The following is a 13,864-nucleotide window of genomic DNA, read 5'->3' as shown; positions in this document are numbered from 1 at the left end:
ACAAGCAGACAAGATTTTTACACTCAAAACAAACAGTGCATACTGCACTTAAAGGGACACTAAAGTGAAAAATGATTTCTTCTGCATCAGTAAATTACTGTTTTACAACACCAAAAACACCACTCTTACAACGATAAGACGTTTGGTAAGCCAGAAAAAGCGTAAGAATGAAATACAGGTGGCGACGCTTACTTAAGTTCCCGCACCTGGGGGCTGTGGCGTCTTGGATTTTGATGGCATCTTCTAGGGCCTACTTATTATATATAGCAGTACAGATTGACTACATTTTGTTCTAAAGGAACCAAATATTAAACATGGCAAGTTTCGGGAACCTTTATTCAGCCAACACGGCCCAAATGCGAAAACATACTTTGGAATTCCTGACGTCACGCTGACGTACCGGCGCTGGGGTTCCAGCGCGAAATTCAAATACTGATACTTGGACCTTCATTTTTTCATCTAATAATCAAACTACTTTTTTTTTAAATGACCGCCTGCAAGGTTCTCAAACAATGCTTCATTAGTCTAAACTGATTTATTGTTTCGCTTTAGTGTCCCTTTAATGGCGTCAGTTTCTTTTTCTAAACTTTTCTGACTATGTAGATAGATTCGTGTTAATAATAGATTGCGTGTGAATAAATATGGCAAGCACCACAGCCAGTGAAGCATTTTCTTTCTTCTCCTCTACTTTCTTTTAAATTAATATGTTGGAAATCAGAAGCATTACAAAAGGCAGCCAACTTGTGCCTCAGTTTAGGGTAATTTCAAACGTTAGGACTGTGAGAAAGACAGTCATATCATTTCTGGTCAGGAATGCAAGAGTTTTAAGTACATGTAGTTGCATTATTTATTATTTGAAATGACAAGCAAAGAAAGAAATAAAGAAACAAGCAAAACAGGTGAAATGCAGTTTAAGATCTTATAAACTTAGTGATTCAAAGCTTTCTCCTTCTTCTTGCCTTCAACTCGCCCGCCCCCCTTCCTCCTCATGCAATTTCCACCAAAAGCCATATTTATTCTAGTCAGCCTGCATGCTGCCTTTCCACAATATATACTTCCATAGGTCGGCACACTCACTCATAAGTGCACTCACTCACTCACTCACTCACTCACTCACTCACTCACTCACTCACTCACTCACTCACTCACTCACTCACTCACTCACTCACTCACTCACTCACTCACTCACTCGCACTCATTTCAAAGGCGTGAGTGCAAGTATGAGTGAGTGGAGATGAGTGCGAGTGAGTGCGAGTGAGTGCCAGTGAGTGTGAGTGGAGGTGAGTTCGAGTGAGTACCAGTGAGGGTGAGTGGAGGTGAGTGTGAGTGAGTGCCAGTGAGTGCGAGTGGAGGTGATTGTGAGTGAGTACCAGTGAGGGTGAGTGGAAGTGAGTGCGAGTGAGTACCAGTGAGGGTGAGTGGAGGTGAGTGTGAGTGAGTGCCAGTGAGAGTGAGTGGAGGTGAGTTTGAGTGAGTACCAGTGAGGGTGTGTGGAGGTGAGTGTGAGTGAGTGCCAGTGAGAGTGAGTGGAGGTGAGTGAGTGCCAGTGAGTGTGAGTAGATATGCGTACCAGTGAGGGTGAGTGAAGGTGAGTGAGTGCCAGTGAGTGTGAGTGGAGGTGAGTTCGAGTGAGTACCAGTGAGGGTGTGTGGAGGTGAGTGTGAGTGAGTGCCAGTGAGAGTGAGTGGAGGTGAGTGAGTGCCAGTGAGTGTGAGTGGATATGCGTACCAGTGAGGGTGAGTGGAGGTGAGTGAGTGCCAGAGAGTGTGAGTGGAGGTGAGTGCGAGTGAGTACCAATGAGGGTGAGTGGAGGTGAGTGTGAGTGAATGCCAGTGAGTGTGAGTGGAGGTGAGTGCAAATGTGAGTGAGTGCTTGTGAGTGTTAGTGGAGGTGATCGTGAACGTGAGTGAGTGTGAAGCCTGCAAAAATTATGGTCACTGAGTGTGAGTGAGTATTCTCCCACACTGCCGACCTATGTATACCTCTGACTGTATCATTGTCCTAGTTCAAAATATTCTTCAGAATGTTCTGATTTCACATAAAGCTTAAACTGAGCCACTGAAACTTTTGACCAAGTGAATGGGGGCATGGTTAAGTCTAGTAAGAGCCACCGAAAGATTGTTGGCACAAAGAAAGGGAAAATATTTTATATTTTGCTCAGTGTGTATGAAGGTGTTCCATGACACGTTACTCTGTGACTTGTTCTGTGACTTGTTCCTAAGAACCACGGACATTAATGCAAGACATAGCAGAAAGGTAAAAAGAAAGAGCTTGGTGGTAGTTGCCACCACCTTGCCTGAAGGGCCATGCTTATACAACATCTTTCCATCAACTACCGTATGTTAGTTACGTTGGTTTTACTGCCAGTAAACCTAGATGATGAATGGTAACTAACATGTTTGCAAAAATAAAAAGTATGTATAGTATAAAATAGTAAAATATAAAAGTATAAAAGTAATAAAATACAAGATAAAAGTAATAAAAGTATAAAAGCATTGTTGATATAATGGTTAATACAAAAAAAACATCATGGGTTGTTGATAGTCAAACATACTATTTTGTTATTAATTGCTGCTATCTTTAATGCAGGAGCTGTCAGCTGCAGTTGCTGAAAGCCTTGGCACAGCCTCTGAGGCAATGGCCACAGAGCCTGTCGATGCATATGCAACTGAAAGCATGGAGGTTCAAGAGGTAAGTAAGCTGTTTGTCACGCCTCTGTGCTATCTCAGTGTTAGGGTAAGCAAACAAGAGGTTGGAGTGAAGAGATGAAATTAGCATTGTTTGTTGTTCACTTTTTGTTTAAAGCCTGCAGAAGCTGATTGCATGGAAAATATCGCCTGCTGCTTTGCCTACCAGCATGACATTGAAGTTATGATGGCATCCTGCAGCGTAACATAGTAAATATAAAAATTATGCACTTTAATATTTGTATAATTTAATGTGCTGCTTAATTACTCTGTTTTCTGATGTGCTGGCATTTCATTCATTATTATCCATTCTTATTTTTATGCCTAGGCCCCTTGTGTTATTTTTATTTCTATAATGGATGGTGGGCGCTGCTGAGGCTACATGTGCAGTTTTTTTGCTACTGTCATACAGCCTTTCGTTTTTCCTGCTTTTAAATTGGAAGGCATGCTAATGGAGTTAGTGGACTGCTTCCAGGTGCAGTGAGACTGATGGCGTAAGAAATCCGAATCTAAACTAGTGTCCATACTGATACAGGGCTTCACACTTTTACAGTGCGTGCCAGGCGTAACTGGCTGTCACCAGTAACTAAATGACAATCCCAAAGAGATGAAGATCTACAAGTTGACAGAATAACCCCATTGGCCATTGTGTCTACAGTTGTGCGGTTGATGTCAAAAGTTTACAGACCGTGCAATTAGAGAAGACATTGAATTTCCAAGCAGCCTGTGACCGCAGCCAGTAAGAAACACATGTTCAACACTATGTTGTTCACATGCTCTCTTACAGTCAGGAAATTCGAATACTTGGCTGCGTGCCCAGGCTGCAGAAATATTCAGATTTTTCTCAGATCCACAGTCCATAAAGTTTTGGTGCTGACTGTACATGCCTAGATTATGCTTTGAGGTCACGAGCACTAACAAGAGCAATGATGTTTAAGATGTATTCATAAGATGTATGTTACAAGGTATTTCTAATTAGACCTGTGCTGAAAAAAATTGGCAAATATATATGAAGTGTTTTAGAAAAGTGCCAGAAGCTGAACACATGGCAACATCCTGGAGGCACAAGGATGTTGCCATGTGTTCAGCGCTGTTCTTCTTTGTTGTTTCTGACAGCAGTGATTTATAACAGGCAAATTTATCAGATGGCTGCATATGTCAGACATAGTGCATGTGAAATAATCAGTTTTGACCCTGTACCTGATATTTATGAGTTTTTGTTTAATGTGTACATGGATGCAGAAACTCCCGGAAAATTTTCAATTTTAAGGTGCTCATTGCTGCTGTTTGGTCCTAATGATGGTGAAAATGCAAGAAATGTGTTGAAACTTAATTTTTAACGGGTGGAATTTACTAACATTAGAAGAAGGCAAGAGGACCTTGAAGTGAAGCAGTTGATGTGAAACAGTGCATGCACAGACAACATGTATGGGTAAGTGAGAAGAACCGTTATGTGCACTGCATGCAGGAAGGGGGCCAGGTGGTGGAAAAGTTCTACAGAAGTGTGGAGCAGGTGCGACTTGACCGGCCCAAGAGGCCGGGCCGTTTCTCGTGCGACCTGTGCGGCAAGGGCTTCAACCAGACGCTGTACCTGTTTCGCCACATCCGCAAGCACACTGGCGAGTTCACCTGCCACCGGTGCAATAGAGTAGGTCACGTGTGTGCGTGTGTTTGTTTTTAATGATAATAATTGCAATATTTATTGTTCAGTTTACAAGTAAACAAAACGGCCTACAGAGGCCACGCATCCTTCCCCAGACTCTGCTTTCTGGCATGGGGTTACAAGGTTGTAACCTCTGAAACTCTACACTAATTTACAGCATCTATAATTTCCTGTAATTTTTGTAAGATGATAAAGAAAGGAAAAATGGAATCCCAAGTGTCTCTCGAATTTGACCTTTTCCTCTAAATGCAGGAAATTTATGCAGACCAGTTAAGACAGTTGCTGAATGAGAGCATCTCTGCATTTTACATTTATTTAAATAAGGAAATTGCAGTTGGCCCCAGGCTAAAGGTTTGTCTTAAGTGGTATTTGCTATTGCTGAAGGAACATAAGTCACTGTGAAAAACATCAAATTTCATGTTGTTTCACTACATTAAGAAAGGCATATGTTTATGCTTAAAGAGACTACACGAACCACAACTGAATGTCAAACATTGTATTTCCTTCTCCTTTTCTAGGTGTTTGCACGCAAAGAGAACCTGCAGAACCATGCCTGTTCCGGGCGATCGATGGACCGGTCAGAATTGCCATGTACTGTGTGTGGCAAGACTTTTGGCACAGACCGACTGCTGCGCCGGCACATGGCAAAGCACACAGGGCAGCACATGTGCCCTGACTGTGGCAAGAGCTACACTACCAGGGTGCGTGTAGAGCAGCGAGATCATGGGGGAGGATGTGTTCTTCTAATCCAGTCATCTGATGTGGATACAGTAGAATAAGTGCGATTACATTTCACTGGATTAGCCAATTAATGGTATTTATCACCTCAACACTGGTGGCGGCCTGGTATGATGCTAAAAAACCACTTGCACAATGTTCATTGCCACTGTGGTGTCTGTGAACTTGTGATGACGAGAGCAAGAACATCACAAAAGAACAAGAACTGCAGTTTTGCCCAAAGTGTGAGGCACTGACAACAATACATAGTTTTGCACATCTGTACTCTTTCCTTGTCTTGCCACCAACTGCAGTAATATATATAACAATCTTGCTGAAGCTGCAGGGCTAGTAATTTTCTAATTTTCTTATCCAGAGCATTATTATGTGTAGTATGGCACTAGCTTTCAAACGAAATAATAATAATAATAATAATAATAATAATAATAATAATAATAATAATAATAATAATAATAATAATAATAGCTATATTCTGTGCTACTTCATAGAATGCAATCTTTCTTCCTGATGGTGTGTTTCACTTCGTGCTGCTACCTCTGCCCGAATTCTTTGACTTCAGTAACGGTGCGATGATAATTTTTGGGTACCTACAGCAAAGCTATGGTGACACCATGAGCACAGAAGGAATGTCCGCGTAAGGGCTATTGTTGTAGAATGAGCGGATGCAAGAATCACCAAGAAGCGACATAGTAAGGAATCAATGGCTGAATGTGTCAAGCAAGCACTGGGGAGACTTGCAACAGAGCATCTAGAAATAGATTTACAATAGAGCATCCAGAAATTGTGTAGTTGCATATAAATGAGATGTTTACTTGTCATTTAGTGACTACCGTAGATGACTTGAGATACAGTAGAACCTTGTTCACATATTCTGGAAAAACATGCTAAAAAGAAACACACTAACTGGGAAAACACGCAATCCGAAGTCACTAAAACATTTGAAACACTCAACTGTAGTTGACATCTACGTAAGGCAAAGCATTGTGATCGTTGTGAGATAACATGCCAACCTGTGCTGAACTGGTAGGGCCCAAGTGACCAGAGATGCACACTCATTTCTTTTACTTAGCCGAGCTTACGTGTCTCCTCGTATTCGGCCTGGGTCAGCAGCTTCATCGGACGGGGCACTTTGGTTGGAAGCTTTGATGTGCTCTCTCTGCATGAATCATTGTGACACGAGATGCCAATGTGTGTTTAACCGGTAGCACCCGAGTGAGCTGAGACGTGCTTTGTCATATTTACATTGCGCAGTGTTTTAAGACAGCGATGGGAAACCGAGATGAAATCAAACTGGTGAGCAATGCCAGAGTGAAACACGACATTCACTTCACACCCTATGTAGTAGGGAATGGTGGCATCTTTGGGTTACTGCCCATTAAAAGCATGCAGTACACTTCTATTATGCTTCCTGTGATGCAGATAAGTGAAGATGCTTATCGCAATATGGTTGGCAGTGATAACTGTGAATTCGGTGTGCGTTGACCCGCAAGGAGATTTGCTGGTTTCGTAATAGAAAACTGAACGAGTGCCGCTGTTTTGGCATGCAACGGGTGGGTGAGTACTGTGGGGAAGCTGCTGCGACGGTCAGCTACTGCTCTCGATCATGCACACCTCAAGCCTTTTCTTGTTTACATGGGATCTAGCAGCCGGAAAACGTATCAATAGATTAGAGTTGGTGGTGTGCTGAATGCTAGTGCTGAAAAATAATGTTTTCTGGGAACGTATTGATTAATAAGAAAACATAGCTGTATTGAGTCGTTTCTTGTGCTTTCGATCATGAACGTTGGTGCTGGGAAATTGTACCAATCGAGATTGTATCAACCAGGTTCTACTGAACATGTGTCGGCTTATTCTTTTTCAAATTACAATTGCACTTCCATTAGCTCAATCTCATATGACTAAAAGTCTTCATTTTGGTGGCAGGCTCTTCGAAGTTATTGGTTTTCTCTTTTTTTCCATGGCTATAACACTTGGGACGTGAAAAGCTGAATCACACATCCATGTGTCATTAGAGAATTTTAGTGCGTCCGGTGTTCCGGCAAGTGTGGGCAGTTTGCCGGTTGAGTGGGGGCGTAAACGTGAGCGGCCAGATTGGTGGTGCCAGCTGGTGGTGTAAAGCACCACACAAACACAAAGCCAATTACTATGTTCTGCTTAGCTGCTGGTGTAAATTTTTGACAATGGCATAATCATGTTTACAGTTGTGCCGCTGCCGAAAATTTGCACCAGCAGTGAAGCAGTATATAGTGGGTTACTGCAATTTTAGCTCTGTGTTTGTCTAGTTTAACTCTATGCCACCAAGTGGCTGCCCCGCTCCGGCCGCTCACATTTGCGCCCCCGCACATCCAGCAATCCACCCAAACCGCCCCCGTTTGCCGGAATAGCAGACACGATAAAAGTCTCTATTCTCATGTTTAATGTGATACATGGATGGCCTGATAATCTTTGCAATAATGTTCACAGAGCTGAGGTTAATGTATTAAGGAACACATTGACATTGATGCCCGCACGACCTCACTGCAATTTTGCTAAGGCAAAAAGTATGTGTTAACAGGCTGGCCGCTTTGCTAACTAGGACTATGGTATCCTTTCGGTGACTTGTACCTAAGTAAAGATTAACACAACAAGTAGTAGGAACTGTACATTGTCAGTGCAAACTACCAACTGACTTCATGGTGAGAAAACATGAGATTGAGCATTATGCAGTGCACATGTCCATGCTCGGCCTGGTCCACTTGAAAGCCTAATATTTTTAGTAGTATATGTGCGTTGCCTCAAAATCTTGATTGATCAGGGCCATTGACAAGGTGCTCATGCATGCATCTTTTTCTCACTGTGCGGAAGACGTCTCATTTTCTCCTAGCACACTTACCTCTTCATTTATTGAGTGTGCTTCGTTAGTCTCTACATAAGTGCAAGTCACCAGCTCACATTGTTAAACTGTGACACCTGTTGTGTGCAGGAGATCCTGGCAAACCACGCATGCCCGCAGCGGCCTAAAGTGGAGAGGTTTAGCTGTGGTGTGTGTGGCAAGGCATTCACACGGCATGGCTACCTGCTGAAGCACCTGCCTGTACACACGGGACAACACGCGTGCCCCGTGTGTGGCAAGTGGTTGCGCTCGCTTGACTCGCTCGCCAACCACATGCGCCTCTGCACCCAAGTACAAGAAATACAGCTGCACGGGCAGGCAGCCTGCTCACACTGCCAGAAGGTACCATGTGCACCTAACTATTACAACTCGGTGTATCATCAGTACAAATACATGTGCGGTCATTCTAGAAAGTTTGCTGGCCATTTACGGTTCGACTGCATGCTAACAAGTGTTGCTAGCATCGGAACGCTTGGTTCATCTCATGTCATAGCTGTGTAACTGTGTAACCGACTCCTGCCATTGCACTTCTGTTGTACGAGTGAGATGAATGCCAGCAAATGAGAGTCATGCAGGGAAGATGAACATCAGAGGACACTTGACTCTCTCATGTCCCGTGACGTTCCTCTACCTTTCTGCATGCATGACCAAAGCTCTTGTTGAGTTGTATGATGATGCTTCTATGGCACCCTCAGCACTCAAAAGCTATTGAAGACTGCCCCTTCACCATCTGAAGTTGTATAATGCTGTGAACATGGTACGAGGCTCTCCACTGCTTCAAACATTCTCAAAACACAGACCACAATCAGATTGGGGCTTGTAGGCTACTTACAAAGAATCTACATACTTAGACATGCACAGACAGCCACACATGGTGCTCATGCATTCATAAACATGAGAGTCAAGCGTCCCCTGATGTTCATCTTCCCTGCACGACTGTCATTTCCTGGAATTCAGCTCACTTGTATGGCACACCCTCTATGGCGGGAGCTGGTGCCACAGTAACACAGTTACGACATGAGATGGACCAAGCGTTCAGATGCTAGCGCCACTTGACAGCATGCAAACAACCCTCAAGTAGCCAGCATACTTTCTAGAATGACTGCACATGCATAAACATAGACTTACCCGTATACATGCATGCTCACACACGTGTGCACATGTGCATACTGTTGCGTGTACTTAACTGTTATGGAAAAACAAAATATGATCAGGTTAGGGCTCACTAGAATGTATTGTTTCATTTCTGCTTTGTAACATGCCAGGCCATTAGCTAGGCAAAATCTCCAGCTTGTCATTAAAGTCAGCATCTCTCATTTCTGCTTTCACCACTTCTTGTGCTGTCAGCCTACACCATCCTTAGGGACTTATGCTATCGTATTTTGGAGTTATTGCTTGCAAGAGGTATTTTGCTTTGTATTGCGAGGTAACAGAACAGACAGCTGGGCTAGTTGGTTTACTTGCATCTTGAAACTGTAAAAGTACACAAAGACAAGAACTAAGAGAGAAGACAGGATGAAGCGCCTCGTTCTACCTTCTCTCTTTGTTCTCGTCTTCATGCACTTTTACAGTTTTCAAGTACTGTGAGGAGACTGCGGTGGTGCCAATTAGCAGCAGTTACATAGATAGTCTATAGATGACAAGTTGAGAATGCGCCGTTGATCTTAACAGTACATTCCTGTATGTGTTTCATTTTCCCCGTGGTAGCACAGGCACCACAGAAAGCAAACAGAACATAGTGTTCCACTCCAGTTACATTTACACACAAATTGCAAAACTTGAGAATGGCCAAATGCTCACGTGTAACTGCATGCATGGCAGTGTATATGAAACTTCGCCTCCTAGTTTCCACTTACTTACACAGGAATTCAGTTGAATTACAACATTGTGTCGCTTTCATTTTCTGTGCTGCCTGAAGATACATGCCCATTTATGAAGCTTGAGTGAACAGCACAGCTCTGCGGTTGTGTGGCTTGTCCCTCTATGCAGGTGTTCACCAATGCAGCTGAATTTCGACGACACCAGTATGAGCACACACATGTACACCAGTGCGAAGTGTGTGGGGGCCGCTTCCGCAACCCCACACTGCTTGCAGCACATGTGTGCCAAGGGAAGCCAGTGGAGTGCGAGGCCTGCGGTGAAGTCTTTCAATCTGTTGCCGCCCGTGACCAGCATCAGGCTGCTACGCATGGAGAGCCACAGTTCAAGGTGTCGGTCTTGTTTGTTTGTTTGTGTGTGTGTGTGTGTGTGTGTGTGTGTGTGTGTGTGTGTGTGTGTGTGTGTGTGTGTGCGTGTGTGTGTGTGTGGAAAACATTCTGAGCATGAACACAGAAGCTTTTAGCAGTTGTGGCGAGCAAACACGAAATAGTTAAACCTTGATACACTTAAACCTCATTACAATGAATTTCGATACAAACTTTGAACTTCGATAACAAAATTCTCAATATAACGAAGTATTTAACTTTTCATAACTTCTTGTCCATAGATAACCATGTATTTAGAACTTCAATATAACGAATTGTGTTAGTACATGAGTTTAATATAACAAAATTTCACTAGCGCCGCGAAGAAATAATGAGACAATAAATGGAAACTTCTGCAAATGCAGATATTCAAATAGTTGAATTACAAGTGGCTGCTTGCAAACACACCTCTCAAAACACATGCTGTGTGGCCAAGATCAACCCCTGAAGCGGAGCAGTGTCATGTTCCGTAAAAAGTCCAAGTGCTATAAGATCCTATCGCACCCCGCGTGCTGTATACTGTGGGTGCGAGTCAAAGCTTGTGAGCTTGAGCCGAGATGGATGGTGGCTTGATGAGCGCAGTCCTCCAGTGTGATTAGCCTTAAATTGGGAAGGGGAGCGGGGGGTGAGTACACACTCGCCATTTTTATCGTCTTCATTATATCGAGTTCAGCAAAATTTTTTTACAACATGCCTTACTTATATCTAGGTTTAACTGTATAATGAAGTCGGTACAATTATCAGTTTGCTTTGTTACATTGAAATTTCGTTACATTGAAATTCAACCTTTTGTGCAAATACGTACAGTCACCGAACAATTTTTCTTACACAGAAGGGGCTGCAAAAATTTCTAAATTATTAGGCACTTGAAAAAAGCAAATTTGAGTGAGGAAAAAAAAAATCATTTGGTTGAATTTGAAAGTCAGCAATGAAAGATACGATTTCATGCCTTGTCGACGATATCTTCACATGGGCAGCATGAAGTAAAACCAGCCTTCCTTTCGCATTAACTCGTCCCCCTTGGCTGATGGTGTCACCCGCAGTGGAAAGACGCTATCATGAAAAGTGGCAGCATTGGGGATCAAATGCTTTGTCTGCCTCTTGCTTCAACGAATCTCCAAAACTCGAGATTACACAACTGCCAGGACTAAACGCATGGGAGAACAGTGCTGCACCAACTCAGCTCGACCAGTTTTTGCACATGCAGCATGCTAGATCTAAATCAAGGTGCAAAGGCTGCATATGCGCTCAGCTATGCTAATAGCCATGCAAAGCCATGACTGCACGATAAAAGAAGATGCATGCCAACCTGCCCCTCCCCCCCCCCCCCCCGCCACACACACTCCTTCTCTCCTACCTTACAGTGAGCTCTCACCTCCTCCCCTTTCCCCTTGCTTTCGCAGGAAGACTGTGCTCATCCTTCTTGGCTCATGTTCCCACTCTTTCACTCACACCTGAAGCAGACAGCGGGTAGGGGGGGATGAGATCTCACTACACTTGGACTTTATATGGAACATGATGCTACTCCTCTTCAGTAGTGGCTCTCAACTTCGCAATTTAATTAAGATGTTCGTTAGCAAGCAGCCGCATGTAATTCAACCATTTGACCATCTGCATTCGAGGAAGCCTCCACTTATTGTCTCGGTATTTCTTTGTGGCAGCAGAGAAATTTCGTTATATTGAAATTGTTTATAAACTCACTTCATTATATTGAGGTTCAAAATACATGCCCTTCTGTGGACAAGAAAAGCAGGTGTTATGCAGTGCTTGAGGAAAATTATAACTAATTCAAAAAATACAAATGATGCCATATAAGCATCTTATGCAATCGAGCTCCATTAATTTGCGTCTGATGTGATGAACGAAATTGATCTAATTATCCGGTGGGTCAAATTATACAAGATGCAGAAAAAATTCTATAGCACACCGCTGATTCATTGTGCACTCAAATTTGATTTGATTTGATCTAATGATTCATTCATGTGTCCAAAGTAGAAAACTCGATGTATAAATGACATAAAAACTCCCAGACAAAGTACAGATCTAACGCACATCCGAATATTTAGCAAGAAAAATGTGCTAGTGTCTTATATGTGTTATACTATAAACGTCAAATGAAACTTGAACAGCGGAGCAAGTGACCCAAGCATAACTGAAGGTATAGTGCGCGCCGTTCAGTCATCAGCATTGACAACCACGCACATCCTGTTTGGTTGCACTGCGTGATCCCCCTATAGTGAGATATTTTCGCTACTGTTCTGGTTCTTATGTTTGGAAGAGAGAAAATAAAAGAAAACAGAAGAGAAAATATTGCAGTTTATGGCAAGTATTGTCACACAATTCACCGAAACTGTAAGTGCTATCGCCGTCAAATGAAACGCGATCAGCGGTGAGCGTGGTGCAGTTTGCACCATCATAGTTAGAGATTGATTCGCTCATGCAGTTTGCCGCTTGTCTGCCAAATTCATTCTTTCGGTCGGCAAACTTGCGCAGTGAGGCCAAACCAGATGTGCGCGCCTGTAAATGGTGATGACTAGATGGTGCGCACTATACCTTCACTTGTGATTGGGCCACACGCTCCGCTGTTCGCATTTCATTTGATGCTAATAATGCAATGGTGGCTGGGTTTCTTAAAGTCAACTTCGCCACAGAACATGTGTGTCATGCGGTAAAGCATACAAACATCGCAAATGTAGTTTGGGCTTTGTATTTGATTGCATCGCACAGGTAATTGTTGACCCAATGTTTATGAAAAAAAAGTGCATTATAATCGGGTTAATACCGTAACCAGATATGAGCTATGGTGATTGCTTTAAAATCTTCCTGGGAAGTCCAAAAATAGGCATTTTTGACCAGAAATAATGTTGAAAATCTTCCTGGGCGGGCCAAAAATGGGCGTTTTTGACCAGAGATGACGTTTGTTCCATGCATACACTGTCCCCTAAGCTCCGCCGAGATGGACACTACCCCTAAAGGGGCCAATATTATGGTCATCATAAGGGTCAGGTGGGTGCATGGTGGCTTGTCAAATTCGAATTATCTGGTAAAGGTCAGTTTTAGGATCAAATTAATCAAAGTTTGGGCTCATAGAAATGCATGGGCACTGGCTGGGACTTTTGGTCAGGATTGAATGAACCAAAAAGTCTAATTAACCGAAATCTAATTAACAGAAGTCAACTGTACCGTCTAAACCCTATTCAATAAACAATATTTGTGGTTAGTTGTATTTTGGATGAAATGGTGCACTTTCTGGGATGCAATGCTTTTGGTTTCAGTTTTGAATGCATACAGAAGGGTTGGAAAATGGCTGTAACTTTTGAATGCGTTAAGGTGGGAACATAATTGTTCTTGTTAAATAATTTTTAAAGGCAGATATTATTAAAGAAATCAAGGTTTTGACAGCAGCCCGTCTGGTCAGAAAGATCATGACAATAAGTAAAAAGGATACTGACCACCCAGGAAAATGAAAGAAAGACACTTCGGCTCATCTAATGGAAGCCTTGTTCACAAAATATTGTTCACAGGCTTTCTGAACAAGGCTCCCGTCAGAGGAGCTGAAATGTCTTTCTTTCATTTTTTTATGTGGTCAGCATGCTTTTTACTTACTGTCAAGATATTTTCAGAAATATGAAAAATGGAAAAACTACTTTTTTTTTCTTAA

The 13,864-nt window shown here is 42.7% G+C and overlaps 1 protein-coding gene across 2 annotated transcripts in view; it reads left to right on the top strand.

Moving 5' to 3' along the window:
- The window catches only part of LOC142579383 (uncharacterized), a 61,487-nt gene that overhangs the window by 21,676 nt on the left and 25,947 nt on the right, over positions 1-13,864 (top strand). For both annotated transcript variants that reach the window (XM_075689505.1, XM_075689504.1), the window contains exons 10-14: positions 2,590-2,691; positions 4,156-4,335; positions 4,869-5,051; positions 8,051-8,302; positions 9,950-10,168. In XM_075689505.1, coding sequence (XP_075545620.1) covers positions 2,590-2,691; positions 4,156-4,335; positions 4,869-5,051; positions 8,051-8,302; positions 9,950-10,168 — 936 coding nt within the window. The remainder of the gene's footprint in view (positions 1-2,589; positions 2,692-4,155; positions 4,336-4,868; positions 5,052-8,050; positions 8,303-9,949; positions 10,169-13,864) is intronic.

Source organism: Dermacentor variabilis, chromosome 4 (assembly GCF_050947875.1).
Source record: "Dermacentor variabilis isolate Ectoservices chromosome 4, ASM5094787v1, whole genome shotgun sequence".
NCBI classification, from domain to species: domain Eukaryota; kingdom Metazoa; phylum Arthropoda; class Arachnida; order Ixodida; family Ixodidae; genus Dermacentor; species Dermacentor variabilis.
The sequence above is the reverse complement of the archived record's forward strand: the minus strand, read 5'-3'. Positions and strand labels throughout refer to the sequence as shown.